General features: G+C 50.9%; 1 protein-coding gene across 2 annotated transcripts in view; it reads right to left on the reverse strand.

Moving 5' to 3' along the window:
- Positions 1-24,412, reverse strand: part of ITGA3 (integrin subunit alpha 3) — a 32,489-nt gene that overhangs the window by 6,141 nt on the left and 1,936 nt on the right. For both annotated transcript variants that reach the window (XM_019638841.1, XM_019638842.1), the window contains exons 2-23: positions 18,555-18,682; positions 18,151-18,230; positions 16,102-16,351; positions 14,515-14,601; positions 13,946-14,153; positions 13,070-13,266; positions 11,378-11,466; positions 11,117-11,253; positions 10,861-10,947; positions 9,599-9,666; positions 9,386-9,522; positions 8,640-8,789; positions 8,442-8,539; positions 7,945-8,092; positions 7,637-7,705; positions 6,881-6,960; positions 6,665-6,742; positions 6,169-6,271; positions 5,830-6,012; positions 5,529-5,645; positions 4,686-4,799; positions 3,623-3,721 (exon numbers count right to left, since the gene is read on the reverse strand). In XM_019638841.1, coding sequence (XP_019494386.1) covers positions 3,623-3,721; positions 4,686-4,799; positions 5,529-5,645; positions 5,830-6,012; positions 6,169-6,271; positions 6,665-6,742; positions 6,881-6,960; positions 7,637-7,705; positions 7,945-8,092; positions 8,442-8,539; positions 8,640-8,789; positions 9,386-9,522; positions 9,599-9,666; positions 10,861-10,947; positions 11,117-11,253; positions 11,378-11,466; positions 13,070-13,266; positions 13,946-14,153; positions 14,515-14,601; positions 16,102-16,351; positions 18,151-18,230; positions 18,555-18,682 — 2,707 coding nt within the window. The remainder of the gene's footprint in view (positions 1-3,622; positions 3,722-4,685; positions 4,800-5,528; positions 5,646-5,829; positions 6,013-6,168; positions 6,272-6,664; positions 6,743-6,880; positions 6,961-7,636; positions 7,706-7,944; positions 8,093-8,441; positions 8,540-8,639; positions 8,790-9,385; positions 9,523-9,598; positions 9,667-10,860; positions 10,948-11,116; positions 11,254-11,377; positions 11,467-13,069; positions 13,267-13,945; positions 14,154-14,514; positions 14,602-16,101; positions 16,352-18,150; positions 18,231-18,554; positions 18,683-24,412) is intronic.

Below are 24,412 nucleotides of genomic sequence, written 5' to 3' on the forward strand. Positions count from 1 at the left end.
TACTTCGGAATAAATTTAACCAAAGAAGTAAAAGACCTGTACTCAGAAAATTATAAGACACTGAAGAAAGAAATAAAAGAAGATACAAATAAATGGAAACACCTACCATGCTCATGAATAGGAAGAATTAATATAGTTAAAATGTCCATACTGCCTAAAGCAATATATAGATTCAATGCAATTCCTATCAAATTACCAATGGCATTTTTCACAGAAACAGAAAATATAATCCTAAAATTTATATGGAACCATAAAAGACCCCAAATAGCCATGGCAATCCTGAGAAATAAGAACAAAGTAGGGGGTATCATGGTACCAGACATCAAAACATACTACAAGCCTACAGTAATCAAAACAGTATGGTACTGGCATAAAAACAGGTACATAGATCAATGGAACAGAATAGAGAGCCCAGAAATAAATCCATGTATATACGGACAGTTAGTCTATGACAATGGAAGCAAGAATTTACATTAGGGTAAAGATAGTCTATTTAATAAATGGTGCTGGGAAAATTGGACTGACACATGCAAAAAACTGGAACTGGACCACCTCCTTACACCATATACAAGAACAAATTCAAAATGGATTAAAGACTTAAACATAAGACCTGAAACCATAAAACTCCTGGAAGAAAATATAGGGAGTAAATTTGCAGACATTACCCTGAGCAATATTTTTACTGATACATCCCTGTGGGCAAGGGAAGTAAAAGAAAAAATGAACATATGGGATTACATCAAACTTAAAAGTTTTTTCACAGCAAAGGAAACCATCAATAAAACAAAAAGGAAGCCTACTGAATGAGAGAAGATACTCGCAAATGATACATCTGATAAGGGGTTAATATCCAGAATTTATAAAACACTCATACAACTTAGCACCAAAAAAACAACCCAATTTTAAAAATGGGTGGAGGACCAGAGTAGATAGATATGTCTCCAAAACGGACATACAGATGGCCAACAGACATATGAAAAGATGCTCAACATCACTAATCATCAGGAAATGCAAATGAAAACCACAGTATCGCTTCACACTTGTCAGAATGGCTATAATCAATAAATCAACAAGTAGCAAGTACTGGCAAGGATGTGGAGAAAAGGGAACCCTAGTGCACTGTTGGTGGGATTGTAAATTGGTACAGCCTCTATGGAAAACAGTGTGGAGATTCCTCAAAAAATGAAAAATAGAGCTGCCATATGATCCAGCAATTGCACTTCTGGGTATTTACCCAACAAAAACAAAAACACTAATTCGAAAACATATATGCACCCCTATGTTCACTGCAGCATTACTAATAATAGCCAAGATATGGAAGCAACCTAGGTGTCTATCAATAATTGAATGGATAAAGAAAATGTGGTACATATATACAATGGAATATTATTCAGCCATAAAAAATAATGAAATCTTGCCATTTGTGACAACATGGATGGACCTATAAGGTATTATGATAAGTGAAATAAGTTAGACAAATAAAGACAAATACCATATGCTTTTGCTTATATGTGGGATCTAAAAAACAAAAAACAAAAAAAAAATATACAAAACCAAACAGAAACAGACCCATAGATACGTATAGTGAACAAATAGATAGCTGCCAAAGGAGAAGAGGGTGGAGAGGGGGCAGAAAAATTTAAATAAATACATAAATAAATAAATAAATAAATAAATAAATAAATAAAAAGAAAGCTTAGCCCCTCAGTTTTTTTATCATTCCAAATAAAAATAAATAAAAAACAAAAAATACAGATAATGTAAAGAACATTAAAGGTTTCCATTCATTTTATTCTCTGGAAATAACTATCTTCAACATTTTAGTAAATCTCTTTCCATAATTTTCAATGCAAATGTTAAACATATAAACTTTTTTCTTCTGCATAAATGGGATCTATGTGTACTGCACTCTCTTCTGCGGCCTGCTTCCCTTTTCACTGAATATCATCATCTTTTGATGTCAATTAATAAAGATCAACCTAATATCTTCTGATGACTGCAGTCATTGTAGGAAATGTACCATAATTTATTGAACCAATCTACTGAAAGACACTTAGATGGTTTCCAATTTTATGTCATTATAAACAATGCATTAAAATATCCCCATATATTTATGTTCGCATACTTGTCCTATTAGCTCCTTAAGGTATATTATCATGTGCTGGATCAAAGGAAATGTGCATTTTAAATTTTAATAACTATTGACAAATTCACTTCCAAAAGAATCCATCAATTTACACTCCAATCAAAAACATTGCCTTCCACCTCATCAGCACCAGACATTATTCTTTTTTATATTTTCAGTCTGATAGGGAAAAAAAGTCTTTTGCTGTTATTTCTATTTCTTTACTATTGAGTTGAACATTCGTATTTCACCCTATGTACATTGTGCTTCGTGTTACTATGATTCACACATACCGTGTTTTTAACAAAGGCTTGTGGCAACCTACATCGAGCAAGTCTATCCTATTTTTCCAACAGGCTCAGATGATGGTTGGCATTTTTTAGCAATAAAGTATAACTATTCGTATTGCAGGACATTGCTCATTTACCATGTTAAAATGTATTAGAAATGTTTGCACATCTTGCGGAACACTCGCAAACCAAGTTACTTGCAATCCAAGGTTTTACTGTATTTTCTAATTAAGGTGTGTACATTGTCTTTTTTAGACATAATGGTATTGCACACTTAGACTACAGTGTAAACATAACTTTTATATGCACTGGGAAACCAAAAAATTTGTGTAACTTGCTTTATTGTGATATTCATTTTATTGCAGTGGTCTGAAACCCAACCTGCAATATCTCCAAGGTATGCCTTTATATAGATTTAAATTTTCATAATCTGTCAAATTTTTCCTTTGTGACTTCTGGGTTTAATAAAAGAACTCTCTCTTCCCATAATTAAAGATTATCATTAAATTATTTTCTGAATTTTCTTCTGGTATATTGGGTTTTATTTCCTATATTTAAATATTTAATTTAACTCAAATGTATTTTTGTTTATGGTGGGTTTAGCTTTACTTTCCAAATGTATTTACCGACAAGACTTAATAATCTACCTTTCTCCACTGATTAAAAATGCCATCTGTATAATAAAATAAATTTTTATTCTGTTTTATCAATCTTTCTGGCCCTTCCTCCACTACCTTAATTTATTTTAGGAACTGTATCATGACATATTTAACCAACCCTCTATTCATCTCATATGTGTTTCTCTTACATATTTCCACTTATATCCTTTTCACAACAAATCATTAGCAATTTTTCATATTTATTCTTCCAGACGTAACTTTTTTTTTTCAAATTTCCACAGAGATGGAACGTCTTCACCGAAATATTGTGTGGATCAAATAAGCTCAAGCAGAGATTCTCAACCCTGGCTGCACATTAGAATCACCTGGGGGACTTTGAAACATACCAATATGAGGGTCCTACCCCCACAGACTCAGATTACATTGCTCAGGGGTGTGGTCCAGACACCAGAAGTCCTCTGGAGGATTCCAGTGTGCTTCCAAGATTGAGAACCACAGAGCTATCGTGTGTGAAAGAACTCTGAAAAGATGCCCTGTGCTCCCATGCCCTGGCCAGGCACTGCTGTCTCATTGGCACACTCACTCACCGTCACGGTCTGCTTCTCCATGTGGATGGTGGGGTCGCCCGTTCGGAGGAACAGGATAGCCTCGCTGGATACTGTGACTCGGATACAGTCTCTGTAATCCTGGAGGGGAAAGGGGTGGGTCAAAAGAAGCAGCTGAAGCCCCTCTGAGCCTCCTCCTGACCCTAAGCACCCCCGCCCCAAGGCACCCTCCCACCACACAGCATCCTTAAGCAACACCCAAAGGATACAACAGGCAGGCCTCCCCACATACAAATGTACATCATTCATTCATTTGTGTATCAGGTCCTGTGCTGGATGCTGGGGACAGCAGAGACAATGGAGGTTACATTCTAGGTCAGATCTGTGGGCTAAATCTGGTCTGCCACCTGCTTTTGTAAATAAAGTATTTTTGGCACAGCCACACCCATTCATTTAGGTACAGTATATGACAGCTTTGTGCTACAATGGCAGAGCTGCATAGTTGCAACAGAAACTGTATGGCCCACAAAGCTGAAAAGATTTATAATCTAGTCATTTACAGAAAATGTTTGGTCTAGGTGGCGTGAGAAGGCTGGCACGTGAGTAACTGCAGCCTAGAGTGGAGCGCGGAGCTTCTGAGAAGGTTCCGTGACTGTCCAGAGGAGAGGTCACTTTCACTTGCAAAAGACCTCACTGGCGGTGAAGCATCTGAGGAAGACCCTGGAGGCTGAATAGTTTACATGGAGAGATAACAGAGGGTGAGCTGGAGAGATAATGGGGCAGGAAGGGGCGGTGGGGGGAACGTCTGGCAAAGGCATGGAGGTGGGAAAGTCATAGACACATGACAACAATGGACGTATGAGAGAAGGTCATTTTGGCTGGAGACAAACATGTCCACACAGAGGCATACAAACTAACACTGACATGGCACACAGTGACAGGTGTACAACCTGTCATGCATGAAACATGCTGCTGTCATCAACTCACGCACACACATGCACGCACACACGCATGAGGCCTTGCTGTAACCCTGGCCTTACCCTCTCCCTGTTGTTTTCCCCACCCAGGTGGGTGGCAATGGAGACCTCCAGACCCAGGCACTGACCTCGATGAAGGTGCTGTTCCACACTCGAGCCTGCACTGTCACGTTGGTGATGATGGGGGCATCAGGAATGGGGCACTCCAGCCACACACAGCGGATGCGTTCATCGCCACAGTGCTGAGGTGGGCAGGGAACGCAGGACACAAGACAGTCTAAGTCTCCAAATTCTTCATGCTTCACCCCTTACCTTCAACTCCTCCCCCTGGCTGACTCAAAGGGGCCCAACCTCATCCCTTCACTCAGGTACACTCTCCCCACCCCGACTCTTACATGTTTTAGGCACATTCTTTGGGTCAAGCACATACAGATGCTGGGAAGTGGATAACACGAAATCTGATCCCTGCTCATAGAAATGGGGCCTGATACCCAACATCGCCCTCCCAGTCCCCTCCCACACTGAGCCTTCGCTCATGCCAGCTCCCTCCACCTGGGACACCACTTCCTACCTCTCCACCCAGCTCGGCCTTAACCTGCTTCCCAAATCTCTTCCTCTCTCCCTTCAGACAGTGGGCACCCTGCCCCACCTTTGTCCTGCCTCCTCCTCATTCCCCAGCCTTAATGGTCAAGGCTTTGAGGAGCTGTATCACCCCTAACAGGATGGGCCCCTGGGAAAAGAGCCAGTGTCTCTTCCTTTGGTCCACTGTATTGGCTGCTCCCCAAGGGCAAGGGCAGTGGGATGCCCTCTGAGGGCAGAAGAGGAGTCTGCCTCCTCTGACTGGGGGCTCCTGAGGGCAACATCACCTCATCAGATTGGGGTCTCCTGGTGAGTGGCACCTCTCCCCCTTGCTCTGTGCTTCCCCTGGGTGTGTGGGCACAATCCTGTCCAGCCCTGCCCCGGCCACTCACCAGATCAATGTGAGACTTGGTTTTTTTGGCAGCAGCCAGAGTGACAGGTGCGGGGTCCCGGCCTCCCCCTGGGTCCAGCTGTCGTCGCCTGCGCTGTGGAGGTCTGTCCCCAGGGACCTGAAGAGGGAAGAGGAGATTGACTTGGAGGAAGAAATGGGCGCAGAGGTGAGGAGAGGAATAGAGGGCAGGGGGAGAGGCAGGCTCCTCAAGGGGTGTAAGGGGAGGGAAGGGAAGACACTGGCCTTCCTGCCCTGCAGCATGCAAATGAGAAGCAAATGAAAGATCCCTGTGGTGTCCTTACTGATAGAGTGAGGTTGAGAGGGTTGACAAGGTCTCCGGGTGGCCGGCAGGGCCAGGACCCATTGCCGTGGATGGTGATCTCCGTGGGGTACAGCAGCCACTTGCCATTGATGACTTCATAGGGCCACTTCAGCCCTAGGACCAGGGTCCCCAGGGCTGCCAGCCCTTCTCCCATTGGGCTCACCTGCGAGCACAAAGGGTGTCATGACCACTGTCTCCTGGAAAACTACTCCATTTCATCAGCCCCCAGACCTTACATCCTGGGAACCCAGACCCAGAAAGAAGTGACCCATCACCCTTCCCAGTGGTCTGTATCCCAGGGTTCCAGAGGTCCCCTTACCCGGAACTCATACTTGAGAGGGCTTCCTACGTCCTCCACAGTTTTCATGCCAGACTCTCCCATCACTGTTCCCCCAAAGTAGCTTTGTAGCCGGGGACTCACCCTGGAGGTAGAAAGATGCTGGAGTCTTAGGGGACAGGACGGGCCCTGACAGAAGGGGTGGGTTAATGACAGCTCCTCTGACATCAGGCAGACTTGAGATAGATTCCAGCTCTGCCATAACTGTGTGGCCTCAAGCAAGTTATTTATTCTTTCTGAGCCTCAGTTTCCTCATATGTAGATTCCTCCACTGCTGCCTGCTTTGCAGGGGGAATAACAACAATAATGATAGTGATTGTTGTTGTTAAGGGGTCGGATGACCCAAGGGAAGTGGAGACCTAAGGATATCAGGCCAAGAGAAGTTTGTCAAAGAAGCTTGGGAGACACCTTGGGGACAGGAAGGCCCTAGCTCAAGCACAGCACGCTGGAAGGGGGGAGGGCGGGGATTAGTACCCACAGGCTGAGTGAGGCCTGGAGCGTGTAGTTCACCAGCAGAGTCAGGTTCCTGGGAAACAGGTTGTCCTGATGACTTGACCTGGAAAGGCAGTGCAGGGAATAGGGTAAGAAGGTGTGTCGGCTGGGGCTGGGGCTGGGGCTGGGGCTGGGGCTAGGGCTGGGGTAGGCCCCTGGACACCTTAACCCCGACATAGACTGGCTTTGCATGGTCACTCACGTGGAGAGCTGCAGCTGCGCCTCGAGTTTCTTTGTGTGCAGGGTCACCCCATTGACCTCAAAGGCAATGAGCAGCTCCATCTGCCATGAGGGTCAGGGAGGCAGAGAGCGGGATTTAGGGAGAGGCAGGGGTAGGGGTAGGGAGAAGGGCTGGATCCTATGCTAGGGAGTTGGTTCTCTGGTCTCCTCCTCTCCCCATTCTGGGCAAGGGGTCTCCACCTCCCCCCACGTCTCTACTCTTTCATCTTCCCCGCCTCATCTTTTCTTCCCCTTTCCCCTTCTCTGTCAGTGACATCTCTGCTACTTTTGAGCTACATTACCTTAAGCAAGTTACTGAAACTTTCTAAGCCTGTATCTCATTTATGTAAAACAGCATCTATTGGGTTGTCAGAAAAGTCATGATGTATTTTTTTCTCTGTTTTTCGTTGCAAAAATGCGTCATGACTTTTCGGACAACCCTACCTCAGAAGGTTGTGAGGATTACATCATATAAAAGAAGCAAAGTGTTGGGCGTGGGGCCTGGCACAGAGTAGATGCTCAGCAAAATTGGTTTCCTCAGCTCACCTGCTCTCGCTTTGTGCATAGCTCCACAGTGGCCCCATTTGTTTCAGTCTCTGGATCTCTCCCCACCCCTTACTTTATTTCCTCCTCCCCCACTCTGGCTCTGCTTCATAGAAGGTGGGAGGCAGGCAGGCAGAAGCAAGAAGAATAAGGAGCTCATCGGAGGAGCAGCCTGGGAGGTGTGGCCAGCACTTACCCTCTGGTTCCGTTTGAAGGGGTTCCCCAGCTCACAAAGGATGGTCTTGTTGGCCTGGCAGGCCCCAGTCTGAAGAAAGAAGACAGTTAGGTCCCGGTGGTCAGAGTAAGGCTTGTCCCGTACCCTCCCCTGTGGCACTGGGTCTGAAGCCCTAGAGGCTTGAGAACCAGGTTCCCCTAAAACAGATGCTGTAGGCACCTGGGGAGGTCCAGCCCAGAGGAGAGAGGACACATGACAAATGACAAAACATGTAAATGACATGCATGTAAGGATGCAAATACATGGTGGAGCCCTGGTTGGGCACTCACAGGGCGCACTGAGGACAGCAGCAGGCCCGGAGTCACTGTCAGGGTAAGCAGTGCCTCGTGGGCGTCTTCCCCAGTGCGCTCACGGCTCGGGTTGTTGGTCACGTTGATGCTCAGGAGCAATTTCCGGCCGTCTTTGCTATAGTGGAGCCTGAGGATGGAGAAGCCCAGTACTGAGCACAAAGCCCTGCCCCGGGCCCACCCCAGATCAATTAGCCCCACCCATTCTCAGTACAGCCGGGCCCGCCCTCTAGTCTCACCTGGAGAAGAAAGCCTCTTTTGTAGCCAGTGAAAGTCAGCTTCACACATCCTACCTGGCCGATTAAAGTCCAACCTTTCTCAGACTCGCCTATTCCTGAGGCCCCGCCCCTGGCCAGTGAGGCCCCATTCAGATTTTACCCTGTCTCTGATCTCCCACACCATTAAGTCCCACCCCTCAATTCTCGCTAGCCAATGAAGGCCACCCCACCCTTGGCCAATCGGCGCATCCCAGAGCTCACGTGTTCATGGGCCTCCCCTGCTCTGACACGAAGGCCGCTTCCATATCCAAGTTGCTGTCGCACTTGTTGTCCTGCCCGCACTCCTTCTGGAACTGGACCTGGAGGTGGCCTGAGACGTGAAGGTCCTCCAACCACCCACAGAACCCTCTCCTCTTACAGCCCTCCCGGCCCCGCCCTTGCGGCCCCGGCCCCACCCACCTCAGTGTAGTTTTCCAGAGCCTGTGCCTGGTTGAGGACCGGGTAGGCGTCCAGGGACCGCAGCCCCAGACGGGGGCGCTCGGGCATTCGCAAAGGTAAAGAGTAGTTCATGGAGATTACGATGGGACGGAGTTTGTCACGAACATTGTCCTGTGAAGGAGGGTGAGCTGAGCCCAACTCTGCACTGCCTTCCCTACTGAGTTGAATCCTCACACCACCCTGACCCCCCAGGGAGAAGCTTAGGCCTCCTCCACCCTGGATACCCCCCAGTAAGGCTGAGGTCCAATCACCAAATTGACCCCCTTCCTCCCACCTTGATCCACAATTGAGGAGGTGGGGCTCATCGTCCCCAGAGATCCCTCTGGGGAGGTTTGAGCCTCCCTTCACCCTCAAGATCCCCAAGATGAGCTCTCCCTTCCACCCTGATGTCCCAGAGAGCGGCTGAGCTTGGTCCCCACTCACGGATCCCTTTCCCCAGAGCTGAGCTGAGCCAAGAGTCTCACACCCCTGACTCTTCTCAGAGGTGAGGGGCCTTTGGTCCCACCCCCACTACGAGTCTCTGTCTTCCCTCTACCACGTGCTGGGTGCTATGCACTGTACACCCTGAAGACCTATGGCCTTCCAGGCACACCTCCCCCACCTCTGTCTCTAGAGAGACCCCAGTCCCTCACCCTTGACCTGGAAGGATGCTGACTACTTCCTCAAGGGATGTGGAGCCCATGCCCCTTCCCCGGCCCCTCCCTCACCATCAGAAGCAGCTCCATCGTCTGGCAGCGTGTCTCCGGCATGGAGAAGTAGCCATGGAAGACAGCTGACTGGCTCTGCACAAAGCGAAGGCGGGGAGGGCGGCGGTCTCGGTCAGCCTCCAATGTATAGGCTAGGGCTGCAGGTGGAGGATGGGGCAGTCAGCAGGTGATCAGGTGAGCATGGCTCACCTCACCCTGTACCCCAGCACTCACTGATGTTTCGCCTGTAGTTGGGGTTCCCGGCACTCTGGTTGTAAGCAAAGCACAGCTCCACCTGCACACTGTTGGGGGGGGGATGTACAGGAGGGCCTGGTCATGGTGGGACTCAGATATCCAAGTCCTAGCTCTCACCCCCTTTACTGGGCAAGGGGAAATGAAACGGGACCCTTCAGGGGAAAGGCAGGGGCAAAACTGGGGAGTCCACAGAACTGGTCTGGGGTGTTCCTGGCTCCTTCCATCCTTACTCCCGTTAGAGCCATAGAAAACAGGGATAGAGGTCACCAATGGGGAAACTGAGGCCTGAGAGCAGAAGGAGTTGCCTGAAGTCATTAGTCAATGTGGCCCAGCCAGTCTTGTGCAGGACCCCCAGTACAGGTCTCTTTCCATCACCCACCCCCATGTTTCCCTGCTCTGTTTCTCTCTGCCTTCTGATCCAATATCCTCATTCACAGAAAGACCTTGGAGCAGCGGTTCTCAACCTTCCTAATGCCGTGACCCCTTAATACAGTTCCTCATGTTGTGGTGACCCCCAACCATAAAATTATTTTCATTGCTACTCTATAACTGTAATTTTGCTACTGTTATGAATCATAATGTAAATATCTTTTTGTTTTCCGATGGTCTTAGGTGACCCCTGTGAAAGGGTCGTTCGACCCCCAAAGGGGTTGTGACCCACAGGTTGAGAACCGCTGCCTTGGAGTCATCACTTATCATGGTCGCCATCTTAACAACTGACAATTTTGAGCACTTAGGGTATACAGGATTCCATGCTAAGGGCTTTTTTTACATTATCTCATTTAATTATCACAACCCTGTGAATTGGTTATTATTATTAACTTTGTTTTATAGGCAGGAATGAGACTCAGAGAGAGTAATAATGTGCTCTAGGTGGCTCCTTCTTGTCCCCTACATCCATCCACCTAAGTGTCTCCCTCATCCTCTGGGATTTCACTCCCCAGAGCCCACCCTTCCCACTGTAGTGGGCACAGCTGGGATTTGAAGCAGGTGATCCAGCGCTTCCACTCCTAACCACCATTACTGCCCCCCCCCGCCCCAGTTCATCCATTATTTTCTACAAGAAATTTTGCTTTTTAATGAAGCTGGGTAGGGAGGGCCATGTTATCCCAAGAATCAACCCTCTAATAATGGTGGGATATCAGGAGTTGCCAGGGGAGGGGTTTGGGAGCCAGGGCCCCTCCTGGCCTGCCAATACATAAGGAGGAATGCTTGGGCAGAGTAGGGGCTGAGAGTCTCACCAAGAGATGTTTGTGCAGAGCGCGGGGTCCAGCACGGATGGCCTGGCTACCAAGGTCCTATGAAGGATATTGATGACAGGCCGGGCCCTGCATAGAAAACACATAGACATCTGTGCCTCCTGCTGCCGCAGGCCAGCCCAGGCCAGGGTTCAGCCTTGTGTGGACCTGGCACAGAGGGTGGACAGAGACAGGGCTCCAAGCAGACAGGGTTGGAGGAAAAAATGGCCCCTGTCCATAGCTGGTTGCCTTGGCTCACCGCAGAAGCACGATGCGGTCTGAGAGGCTCCCTACTAGCAGGTCCGGATAGAAGTTCTCATCCACATCCATCCGTCCACTCAGGGAGTAGCCGAAGGTGGCCAAGCCAGGTAGTCCCAGTTTCTCTCCATGGATTACCTGGGGGCAAGGGAAGCAGTGGGGACAAGCTCCAGAGTAGGCTCTGGGGAGTGGGGCCCAGGAACAATAGGGAAGGGGTGGATAAGCAAACGGGTAGGCCCCCTCCGTCCCTGTCCATCCATACCTGCTGGGGCTGTTGGAGGAGCCCCCGGGAGCTGCTATGGTAGATGTACACTGTGCCCGAGCCCTCAAACGGAGCTCCCACAGCAATGTCTGGGAAAGAGAGGCAAAATGGGGTCACCCCCGGGGACTATGGGCCCCATATCTCCCCAACCCTGTGTTCCAGTCACAGAGCCCAGCTGGGCCTTAACCTCACCCTGCCAGGCAGTACTCAGACCATCAAGGAACAGAGCTCTGCAGCTTAGGATGAAAACGGGGACCATCGTGCACTCCATTGCCTCCTTTTATAGGTGGGAAAGTAGGTCCAAGAGAGGGAAGTGACTAATCCAGTCACAAAGCAAGTTAAGGTCTCGAGCAGGCCCACATTCCAGATTCCCGACCACTGGCTGGTGTTTACTTTCCCTTATTACAGCGCCTTCCATGCCCCCTACCAACCTCCCTTCCACACACCTGTTTCTTCTAATGTCATTTACCAGCAGGGTTACAAAAGCAGGTAGTTATCTTTGCCAGGTAGTTATCAAATACTGCTGTTTAATCCTTACAAGAGTGCTGGTGGTAGGTACTACTGTCCCCACTTTATAGATGAGGAAACAGACTCAGAAAACCCGAAGTCACACAGCTAATGAGTAGAGAAGAGGATAGTAGAGCCCCTGTCTGTCTAACACGGAGGAGCTGGGATTTTAATCACAACACTGTAGTGAACTTTACTTGTAAATATCCAGACTTTTAAAACTCTAACCATTATTTCCACTAATAAATCTAAAATGTTTTAGCTTCTTAAACTCTACTGACCTCTTAGTGTGCTGCTTTTGATCTGATAAGGCCTAAGTAACCAAAATGCCAAGCTGGTTAGAAAAGTATGTAGTGGAAGGAGTAGATCCTGAGTGGAAACTGGATGCTTCCTGTATTAGTAAGTGCTTGGGCTTCGTTAACTGAACTTTCTAGCACCTATTTGGGCTTTTTAGAGGCTCCTTTAGGTTTTTAGCTATGTTCTGGGAAACTGAGGATGCCGGAGAAGCGACTTCTTGATAAACCAGGTGCTCCCATGGCAAGCAGGCTCAACCCCTTGTTCTGTCCTTCTCCCTGACACCCCAGGTCTGATTGGTCCCCAAATGCTGCAGAGTTCTGGTGACATCCTCTGTATCTGGGGCTTCCACCTTGTCCCTGCTCCTTGCCCACCTCATCCACTACATTCTTGATCTTAACGCCCCAGCCTTGTTTCCCCCCATCCATTCCCACATCTCCCACCAGAATGATCTTTCAAGGCACCCAAGTACCAAGCTATCACATCCCGCTCCCAAACCTTCTCTGGACACCCCCCTACCGTTACCCAAATATAAAGCCCCAGTTCCTCTGCCTGGCTTTCAAAGCATCCACCTCACCCCCACACTACCTCTCCAGCCTCATCTCTGACATGAACACCCACACCCGCTAGATTTGGGCACGTTCGGTGAGCATCCCACACTCATGTTGCACTCCTGCTCCCCTCCGTTGTGCACACTCAGCCCAGCCTTCAATGCCCAGTGGTACATCCACTCCTCGCCTCTGCTGGTCCCTCTGCAGATCCTCTCTCTAGTACTGCTGTGAGCTCCCCAGGCCTGGGCCCCATCCCCTCTCCTCTTCAGGCCCTGTCAAGCCTGGTATGCAGCTGGCACTCAGTCAGTGGGGGTGCTGGGGTGGGAGTGCTGGCTCATACCCTGGAATCCGTCCTGATTGATGTCACCAATGCTGGCCACCGAGAAGCCAAAGGCAGAGCGACTGGGGCCGTGAAGAAGGAGGGATGGGTGGGCAGGGAAGGAGGTGCCTGCCTGGTTCATGAAAACATAGATGGCACCCCCTACTTCCTCTTTCCGCTTAAAGTAGTAGGGGGCACCCACCAGAAGGTCCTGCCACCTGTACAGGAAGGAAGAGAGGGGAAATGGGAGGGTGAGGTCAGCCCCCAATATGCAGCATAACTCTTATTTAGAAGGCACAATTGTCCCAGGACACATGGTTGTACAAATGGCACCTCTGGCCATAGGTCATGGGAAAGACATGGGAATGCCAACATGACACATCTAATAGAAAACACGGGTGGAGAACCCATGCACAGATCACACTCACACAGCCCACATCCACTAGCAGCGGTTCTCAACCTGTGGGTCGCGACCCCTTTGGGGTTCGAACGACCCTTTCACAGGGGTCGCCTAAGACCATCAGAAAACAAAAAGATATTTACATTACGATTCATAACAGTAGCAAAATTACAGTTATAGAGTAGCAACGAAAATAATTTTATGATTGGGGGTCACCACAACACGAGGAACTGTATTAAGGGGTCGCAGCATTAGGAAGGTTGAGAACCGGTGCACTAGAGCCATACAAATGACAGGCATAGACAAGGAACTGCAGGTGTCATGCAAATACCCCAAATCCAATAACTTGATTGCAAATCAACAGGCAAAATTGACTTGTAAATCCCTGCAAACAGCATGCAAACAAATGCACAATTGCAAGCCTCCATTTCTCACCTTGGCAAGCCCACCCCCCTCACAGTTCTCCCTGGCCCCAGAGAATGTCCCTGGATTCTCACCCATCATTGTTCAGGTCTGCCAGAGCAATGGCGCTGCCAAAATAGGCGCCCACCTGCGTGCCCTCCAGCACCTGCTTCCTCCGCAGGTCTCCGCCTACCTCCTGGCTCAGCAAGAAGACAGCACCCATATGTCGGTGCCTCGGGGCACCCGTCACAATGGTGATGTTCTTGGGGTGTAGGATGGCGCTGCCCACCTGCATTGTGTACCCTGAGATGGGGAGGTAAGGGGGTCAATGAAGGTCCTAGTAAACTTTGTCCCCTTCTACTCTGGACCCACCCCTGAGATACCTCCCCATTATCTTCTATTCTTCTAAGTTGGGCAAGAAAGTGGACGCTGGATGTCCAACCCCGAGTCCTGCCTGCACTCTGGACTGTGAGCTCCATGAGGGTGGGGCCTCTATCTTGAGTACACAGAGGTGGTGCTCAATAAGTGCTACTTGAACTAAAAGCCACTAGTCACACCTGTACCCTGGCCTCACTCTTTCAGCTGAAGGTGAGAGGACCGGCATGCCAGGGACTGAGCCACCCCCTCCCTGTTCCACCCATTGGGCCACCACAACTGGACTCACCAATATAGAGGTTTCCTTGGTTCTCCGGGTCCTTGTAACTGTATTCAGAATAATCCCAGTCCTTCCGCTGAATCATGTAGCTGTTTCCTTCACAAGGATTTGGGGAGGGGGAACATAAGTCACTATTCCTTTCTTCCACTATGTCCAGGCCCCCTCCCCAGGGAAGGATAATAATAACCTTTTTTAATATTTGTGAGCACTCTGCCATGGGCAAATCACTTCCCCTTTATTTTAACAATTCTGTGAGGTAGAATGATGACCCCCATTCTGCAGATGAGAAAAGTGAGGCTCAGGATGGGGAGCTAGTTGTAGAATTCATGGCTGGAATCTGGTCATCCAGGCACCTTGGTACTAGGTGACATTTCCCCCTCTCTAGATATTGAGGCCAGACCCCACACCATTATCTCCTCCCAGTCCTGCCCCCAAACTTGGGCTGCCTACCTGGGCCCTGCTTCCCGGGGCTGCTGCTGGAGAGTACCTGCGGCCCTGTCAAGGTTCTAAAGGACCAGGGGCTGGGAGGCAGGACACAGGAGCAAGCAGAGGCCTCAGCCTCAGGTGAGCCCAGAGCTGTGTCTACACCCAGGGCTACCTGTTAGTCAAGAGGACAAGATTCTGGGCTCCCTCTGCCAGTTGATTCTGCAACAACTGGGTGGAATAAGGGGCCAGGGGATCGCTGTTGCTACAACCTGCGTTGTGGAGAGGCAGAGATGGAGGGGGTGTGGGCCATCAAGCGGTGTGTGGCATGGTAGTTACACGCATGAGTCTTCACACAAGGAAATACTCTGCAGATCCCAAAAGACTGCCCCATATGAACTGACACGGAAAACTGCCCCGTTTCTTTGTAAGTGAAAAGAGAAAGTAGCAGAATGGCGTGCTTAGTGTGATTCTGTTTGGGCGTGTGTATGTGTTAAAGATACCTATAAATTCTAAAATACTAAGTCTGGAGGATCCATAAGATACTGGGTAGTAAACACCGGGCAACGGGCCGAGGGGCATAGGTAGGAGAGGAGGGGCGCTTTTACTCTTTATTTTACCAAATCCTACTGTAGCATTTAGTAGTCGGACCAGGAGCATGGTTCACTCTTTGAGGTTTTTTTTTTAGCTGAGCCATCCTGCTACCTGTTGGCAGCTCAGCGGCTGCTCAGCTCGGGCTGGACTCGAACCGCTGTTGCTCAGAGCTCAAACTCTTGAGCGAGCTCTTAACCAACTGAGCCACTCGGCCGGCCCTTCACTCTTTGAGTTTTTAAATGGTTAAACTGGAGTCAGATGGACCTGCATTCTAAGGCAGGTTTCATAACTTGCTGTGAGTTTGGGCAATTCGCTTCACTTCTCTGAGCTCAGTTTTCTGTAGAATGGGTACAATAATACCTGCCTCATAGAATACTTTAAGGTGAATTAAGATAACATGTGTAAAGCCTCTGGCACACGGTAAGTGCTTGAAAATAGTAGAGGTTGTGGTGGCTGCTAATATTGGCCAAGGGGTCCTGTCTCTTCTGCCTTCTAGTGTGGAGGCTCTCGGCTGGCTGTCCCAGTGGCTAACTAGGGTGGGTGGTCTCTCTGCTCCTCCTCTTCCCCCACGGTCCCCACCTTTCCAGTTGTAGGCACCAGGAGCGCCAAAGTACACAGTGTTCTGGGTAAAACCACCGCTGGTGCCCAGCTGACACATGCCCGTCTCCAGGTAGTCAGTGTTGCTGTTGCACATCTCGTTGTGGTAGGTCTGCCACTCATCATGGCGGTCCAGCTGTAGGTCATTGCCCCGCACGTAGCACTTGCCTACCATACGCCGCTGGTCCTCTGACCCCGACCACAGCACCTGGGTATAGCGGTGGGCACAGACCTGGGGGCCCCACCCCGACACACAGCCTGAGTCCACAGCAGGGACCCAGGGACCAGCTGTCTCCTTGGCCCTGTGCACCTCTGGCTTTGTGGGAGCGGAGCTGAAAGGGGCCTCCTGGCTTTTCTTTCTTCCCACAGTGATGCCTGGCCTTACACCTCCTTCCCAGAATTCAGAAATCTGTTCTGAAGGTCGGACACTCTTTTTGGAAGGCCAGAAGTTACTGGATTTGAGAGTGGCTCAGAGAGCTTGGCAAAAGGAAGAGGGGAAAGGAGGAGGGAATGTGGGGTTCAGGCTGTTGGGCCTAAAAGGAGCTAGATACTGAGCAGATTAAGGAACTTGCTTCTCTGCTGACCCCAGATGACCTTGCCCTCTTAACAAAAAGATCGCTATTAAAATAATATCACAACAACAATAATAGCAGCAGCTAACGCTTACTGAGTGCTTACTATATGCCGGACACAATGCTAAGCTCTCCATATATTAACTCTTTTAAGCCTCCTAATAACCCTATGGAGTAGGGACAATTATTTTCCCCATTTTAGATAGGGAAACTGAGGTACAGGGAATAAGTCTCTGCCTAAGATCTCACATCAAGGGAGGCAGAGAATGTTCAGACTAAGGCGGTCCTAGTCTGAAGTCTGAGCTGTGAAGCACAAGGCTGTGCCGCCTCTCTCGGAACTTCTCCCGGCACACTAGAGGTGCTCGATAAATAGTTATTGGGCAAATCAATCAAAATAGGGCATTTGTAAAACAGCCAGGGGCCAGGCAAAACCCAGAACCAGGCCTAGTTCTTGTTGACTTGCCTTTTGTGTCCCTTCCAGGTGTGAGCTTCACGTGCACGGGGCCAAGCCTGACCTGAGTCACCGCTAAGTTCCTAGTGCTGGCACAGTGCCTGGCACACAGTAGGTGCTCACTAAAAACTTGTGGAATGAACAGATGGGTGAGCAGACAATGCTGAAGGGCCCAGGACCTAGAACCACTTTCAATGGGTCCTAGACCCACACCATCCGTAACAGAGGTCTAGAAACGGTATTTCAGCTAACTGACGCAAACTCAGAGCTTAAAATACTGTTCAAAGGTGACAAATCACAACAATGCTGGCGATGGGGTGACGATTGGAAGGGGCACACTTTCTGGAGTGATGTAAATATGTTATTTCTTTAACGAGTGTTGGTTACACGGGTATATAATTGGTCAAAACTCATTGACACATTTCAGTGTACATAAATTTTACATCAATTTAAAAAATCTCTTTTAAATCGTCTATCTGGGACTCAGAAATTGAGACCCCAGGGATTGGCACTGAAAAATGTGGGCAGGAGGTGACAACTGACAGCAGGGAGTGGCCCCAAGCCTGATCCGGGTGAGCTGGAGTTAGCACGGCTATGCCTGTTGTGCCAGCCAGCCTTCCAGGAAGGAGAAAGACCAGGCCACAGGACCCTGAGGCCCTGTCTGCCCTTTCCGCCTCGAGATTCCCTCAGCTGGTTCCCATGAAGGGTGAGCATAGTGGGGGTGGGGGTGGGGTGAGCAGGGAGGAAGTGGGCGATTCAGATAGGACCCAGGACATGCTGGGCCTTGGGAAAGTGCCAGACACTGCCCCCGCACCCCCCCTCCCATATATGAAGGCTTGAAGGACACACATGCCCAAGGGACACAGACAGCCATAGAAATGTACATTTGCAAGATCCCAACTCATGCACCAATGACCCCTCTGCCCTCTGCTTTCCTCCCCAGCCCCTGGGAGATGAAGGGGAGGGCTGGAAGGGACAGGGAGTCACTGACTGTGAGTGCCCACTTACCAGGACTCTGCCTGCAGGGCCCTGGCTGGCCACAGTCACCCCCAGCCACATGTCCTCAATTATGTGATAGTCAGGATCACCTGTGAACATGGAAGGGCACATGAACCAGAGCACCCCATCCTCCCAGTGCCCAGAGCCTCCAGAGGGCAGGGGTTGGTCCCTCTTGGATCCTTCACTCCAGCAGTGCCACTCTCCCTATGCCCCTTCTCCAGCCCATCAATAGTCTGAGCTCCACAAATCCCATGTGGTCCCACCCTCCTCTAGGATTCCCTCTTCCCAGCTGGACAAGAAGTGACTAGAAACTGCCCTGGTGAGCCTTCTATCTCCTCCAGGTCATTTCTCTCTATGCTATCCCCTCCACCAGGCTCCTGACCTGGTACTGATCCCTAGCCCCTTCCCCTCACTTTTCTCTGTGATGTCCATCCGCTCACAGTCGTCCTTGTGGGCAGTGAGTGGGCACAGGTACACAGCACCGGTCCGGTTGGTATAGCCATCAGGCACAGCAAGGTCCCGGGGGGCACCAGCCAGAAGCCTGGGGGGTAAGGAGGTAGGGGGCCTGGGCTCAGACTCCCCAAAGCCTGCTTCAAACCATTTGCCTTTACTGAGCATCTGCTCTGTGCCAGGCTCTGTGCCAGGCTCTGGGGTCGGGAGATGAATGGACCCAGCCCCTGCCCTCCAGGAGCGCCCATTGTAGGGGAAGGCAGTCAAGGAAGCAGACACCTGCAGTCAATGCCTCATGAGAGGGAAGCAGGGAGCAAATCCACTCAGATTCTGCATGGGGGGCAGTCAGGGAGGCTCACGGAAGAGGGGACCTGGTCTGAGTCTCAGGATGATGACCAGGTTCACCAAGTGACGAAGGGGCGGAAGGGCACGTCAGAAACAAATACATGTGCCAGGGCCAGGAAGCATGAGCAAGCAGGGTGACTCAGGGATCCGCAGGGCCCTGGTACAGCCGGAATCCAGAAACATGGGGAGAGGCAAGAAGGCAGGGTAGGAAGGGCGCCGGGGAAGCCGTGGAGGGATCTTAAGCAAGGGAGTGTGACATGGTCAGATCTGGGTTTTGGAAGGAATGCTTTGGCCTCTGGGATAAAGATAGACCTGAAGAGAGCAAGACTGGAGGAATCCTGGCACAGGGTTCAACTTCCAGAGGGCCTGCGGGGAGAATGTGTGAGGGGTAGAGTGGGGTCGGTTGTTGGGAGCCTAGGTCCTTCCTCTCTAAGCCATCTGAGGACTTAGATGTAGGAGATATGGGCCCCCAAGTGGTATGGGTGATGTTTATCCCTACTGCCACCTTAAGACAGGCACACGAGTATTGGGTGGGACTGGGTACCTGACATTTTGGACATTGTAGCCCCAGGGCAGTTTTCTTGCAAGGTGAGTGTGCGACTGGGGATGGGTGAGGACTAGCACCTTGCCCGCAGCCTGCCCATCTTTAGGGACGCTGACTACAAGTTCATACAAGGATGCTTAGGACCCAGGCAACCCATCCCATACCAAAAAGGTGACTAGAGGACAGGAAGGCAGGGGATCAGCCTTAAAGTAATACTTCAAAAGACAGTCCTTGGACCACCAGCATCAGAAATCCCTGGGATATATGTTAAAAAGGCAAATTCCTTGGCCCATCACAAACCATCTGAATAGAATCTGGGGGGGTGAAGCCCTGGAACCTGCATATTTAACATGCATCCCCAATATTGTGCACCCCAGTTTAAGAACCCACTCTACCACCCCTTTCTCTCCCAGCATCACCTCTCTGCAGCCTCCTTTGTCTTGATGGACCTAGCCTTCTGGGTGGCAGGCACCTCCTAGGAACCCCTCCACCTGGCCCCAGCAATACTATCACCCTGAGGCTCCCAGCTCAGTTGGGCTCTGGGCCTCCTGCCAGAGTCTGAAAGTGCCGAGCTACGCCCTGCCTGGAGCTCCTGCCTGGTACCTGTGAGTGAGGGTTGCAGGGAGTGGGCAGGGCAGGGCCTGGGCATGCCTGGGCCTGGGTACCTCCGCCCACTGGGTGTCAGGAATGCACTGCCTGGGGGTGCTGGGAAGGGGGCGGGACCTCTGACTGCACTTCACATCTCAGCTCAGCCCTTACCCCGGGGAAGTGTTCCTGGGGACAGGTGTGCAGCTTCTCTAAGCAGAGCAGTGCTGGGCAGGAAGGCTGGCAGGGGGCCAGTGTGGCAGCCAGGCCAGTCAGTCACCCTCTGTCTGGGCTGGGGAGGGTGCCTGGTGAGTCCGCTGCCTGACCACCCATGACATCATCCCTGGGGTGCCTGACAGGTGAGAGAGTGAAGCCACAGCCCGTGGGACATGAACATCTCAGCCTAGGAGCCTAAGGGCCTAGTTGTAGGGTTGTTCTGCCTCAAGGGGCAATTTCCTTTCCTTCTCTGAGCCCTGAGTGCCTCATCTGTAAAATAGGGACAAGCAGCTGTCCCGCCAACCTCAAGGACTGTTGGGGGAACAAATGGGTTCTTTCTTCAAAAGGGCTTCCTGACTATGAAGCCACGGCCGACATGAGCACTGTCATGTGGATTCTTGTGGCACCAGGACTAGGACTGGCCCTAGCACATCCTTAGGCCTCCCTCTAGGCATCCAGGAACTTCTGTCCCACCAGGTTAGGGAACCTGGAACAGAGGGCAAATAGCAAAATAGTCCGGTTTTTTAGACGGAGCAGAGCACGGGACGTGGTAGTACTTCCATGGCCTAAGGAGACCAGGCAATCACTAAGGTGGGGGTGGGGTCCTGGTAACTAGAGTCATTTCTAGAATAGGAGCTTAGATTTGGCTGGAGGTGGAGGCTGGGGGTTGGCTACCACGACCTTGAAGGGGTGGGTCCAGGCCTCGGTGGGCGAGGGTCCCTGGGAAGCCCAGGTTGCATCCCAGGGCGTGCCATGCAATGACAGTGTTGCTGCCCCGGCCAAGGTGTCTGAGGGGGTGGGCTGAGGGACCCCTCCTCTTAGCCTTCTGGGGAACGGAGCAGACAGAGCTGGGCATGAATGGCGATTAGGTTGAAATAAATCCCCTTACCATCTATACCCTCCCAGCCCTCGCCCCACGCCAGGCTTGTACCAACTGATGGTGGGAGGGGCAGGGCCAGTGCCCTCATCCCAGGCCCACATCCCAGGCCCCTCCCTCCCCACAGATTCCACTGGAAGCCCCCACCCCCACCCCCCTGGAGTATTTTTAGTTCTAACTTGGCCTGCTCAGAGGCCCTTTAAGGCCCTCTGGCTCCAGGCCCGGGATCCAATGGGTCTACAGCCAGAGGACTTCGAGTGGATGGGGGAAGGCGGGTGTTCAGAGGGTCAGGTCCAGCTGCCTCCAGCCACAGCCAGGTATAGGAGAATCCAGAGGGTGGGAGAGGCCTCATTGATATGCAAAGGTAAAGCAAATTAGTATGCACATGAGCACTCTGCTGCCTGTTGTTGGGTCTGGTCCAGATCAGAGAGCCCGAAAGCTGACCCCTTTTAGACCACCACTGAGCCCACCCTCCCAGCAGCAGTCAGAAAGGAGGAGGTTAGATGGGCGGCTTTGCCCAGCTTTTGATGCAAGGAATAAGGGAGATCAAACCAAACCTCTCCTGTAGTCAGGCTGGCTGGGGTGGGTGGGCATGGAGACGCTCTGGGAGGCAGGGGGATGGGTAAAATGACTTCTTAAGGGCTTTCAAACAGCTGCCTCTTCACCTTCACCTTTGGCTCCAGCCAGACAGCCCCACCTGGCCTCTGGGGAGCCCACTGAGCTCCAAGTTCTGGGAAAGCCCTTCCTCACCCCTGCCCCATCATTCTTCCCTGGGCAGTTCAAAGCTAATGGAACAGCCAAATAGAAAGCAGTAGAATTGGAGGAGCTGGGGAATAGGGCCCAGGGGTGTTAGGGTACTAGGTTAGCTCCCCCAAAGAGAAGGCCCCCTGGGGGCACTGGGGTGGGGTGATGCTCAGAGAAACAGCCTTAAAAGTCAACCTCCCAGACTCCTCACCTCAGGGGGGCACTGGGGTGCCTCCAATGAGATTTCAGTTCATCTGGAGGGGGCCAAAGGGTCCAGCGCTCAGGCCTGGGGCCCCCCTGACTGTTTCTCAGGGTTCCCTTCTACCTCAGGCCAGGAAGCAGGTGGGAGGGGGGCAGTTCTCAGATGCCTGGATCCCAGCTCCGTGCCAACCCTGCTGCCCGAATTAGCCATCTCCCCAGAGGCTGCTCCTGTGGTAGCTGAAACTGCAGCTCTCTCTGTCCTCCCCCGACTTCTCTTTATGATGCCCACCCAGCCCCCTCTCCCCCCTGGTGACTCAGCCCTGGAACCAGAGCAACAAGCTGGAGGAAGCGATAGAATGAGAGAGGACGGGAGAAAGAGGCCTTGGCCCAAGCCTCCAATAAAAGAGAACAAGGCTGTTTTTCTCATTTCTTCTCCCTCTCCCTTGCTCCTTGGTATTTTTTCCATATTTGATCCCTTAGGGCATTCTTCATGTCATCTAACCTCAATTCCTCTTGCTGCAACGGACATCCTCTTCCTCCTTTGTTTAGCTCGGACCAAGCCCCTTTCACTGCTTTTTCTACAAGATCAGGCTTCCACTGCCTCCCGCCCAGTTTAAAGCTCCTTGGTCTGGGCTGGTCATTGGCGAGAGCCAGAGGAAAAGGACACACACATGCAGGCCTTCTGCCTGCAGCCACATCTACTATGCCCATTTCCTTTGGCATGAGCCTTGGAGGCTGCCAGGCGTCTGCTCTGCCCAGAGAAACATATTTTAGGAGAGCACAGCAGGTAATCCTGGTTCCTGCCTCCCTCAGGTATGACCTCATCTTCCAGGAGCCACAGCTACCCCTGTCCCAGGCTTCCCAGAAACCCTCATTGCCAGGCAAAGGCAAAAGGGAGAGAGAGAGCCCCAGAGGTACCTCCCATTGCCCACAAGGTCAGGCGAGACCAGGACACCTGGATTCCCGGGAGCAGGTGCTGGGGGTGCGCAGGGTCAGTGACCATCTCCCAGAGGAATCATCCCCCTGCTTCTCCAGGGGTCCTCATGCATCTCACCAAGAAGCCCAAAGCACCTTGGTCCGCTGCCCTGCTCCTCACCTCTCATGTCCAGAGACTGAGAAATTGGGGCCTGGGTTAGGGTGAGCCTCCAATGTTGTGGGCAGGGAACAGCAGTCCACAGATGGAGATGATAGGGAACAAAGAGGGTCCACACCTGGGTTTTTAACCATTTCTGGAATAAGGCCTTCTTGGAGAATATGATGAAAAAGCTATGCTCTCCCCTCCTCCTGCGCCCCACCCCCCCCGCCCCCAGAACAATGCACAAACACATATGATTTTACATATACTTTCAGGGCTCCCTGCACCTGCGGAAAACCTCCTATGAAACCCAGGCTAAAAATTTGTTCAGGACCATGAGCTCTCCCCCTTTTCCAAAGGGACTTTGAGGCTAACAGAATATAAGATCAAACTTGAGTTGCTGGTTCCCCCGAGCTGTGCACTCAGGCAGCTGTTCACATCTGGCTACACAGCTGACTGCAGCTAAGCCCAGCTGGGCCAGCTGGCTTTCCCAAAGGGCCAAAAGGCAGAATTCAGTGAGATGAGGTGATGAGCCATGATCTAGAACCACCCCTGGGAAAGACTGAAGATGCCCAAGACAGTGACCCTGAACTCTATCTGGAATGACCTGCTTCTCTGAGGTTTATTCGTTTTAGGACATGCTGGGTTCTTGGGAGTCCTAATATCATCTCTAGCCGCCCAGGAAGAAAAGTAGAACACCTCTGCTCAGCCATCTTGGGTGAGGCCCATGGGTAGTGAAGGTGCATCCAGGTCCTGCTTCAGCACAAGAGCCCTCGGCTGCGCCTTGGCACATGCAGAGCATTTTACACACGTTATCTCATTAAATCCCCCCTATCACCCCATGAAAAAGGTGTGTTGTTCCCCTTCCCCTGACATGTGAGGAAATTAAGGCTAAGGTATTATTGACAGATCCAAGACAGGAAATAGGCAATGGAGCTCTGGAGCGGCTTCTCTCTCCACAATGCCAAGCTGCCTCTTATAGGGCAACATAGGCAGGAAGGAGCATACAGATGCAGGTCCAATCCCTCTCTGGGTAAAACTGGCCCAGATAAGGGATATACCTTGTTCAAGGTCACAGAGCAAAGGGGGATGGTGGTGTTGCAGAATCCTCTATGGACTCCAGCTTTCCATTATTTCCTCTTGCTTTTCTGATCTTCTCTTTATACTATGTTACCTTATGTCATGCAGATTCAGCATGGAAAATCTGAAAATCTTTTTCTGGGTGGGGGCAGAA

This window comes from Hipposideros armiger, unplaced genomic scaffold, assembly GCF_001890085.2.
Source record: "Hipposideros armiger isolate ML-2016 unplaced genomic scaffold, ASM189008v1 scaffold_40, whole genome shotgun sequence".
Taxonomy (NCBI): domain Eukaryota; kingdom Metazoa; phylum Chordata; class Mammalia; order Chiroptera; family Hipposideridae; genus Hipposideros; species Hipposideros armiger.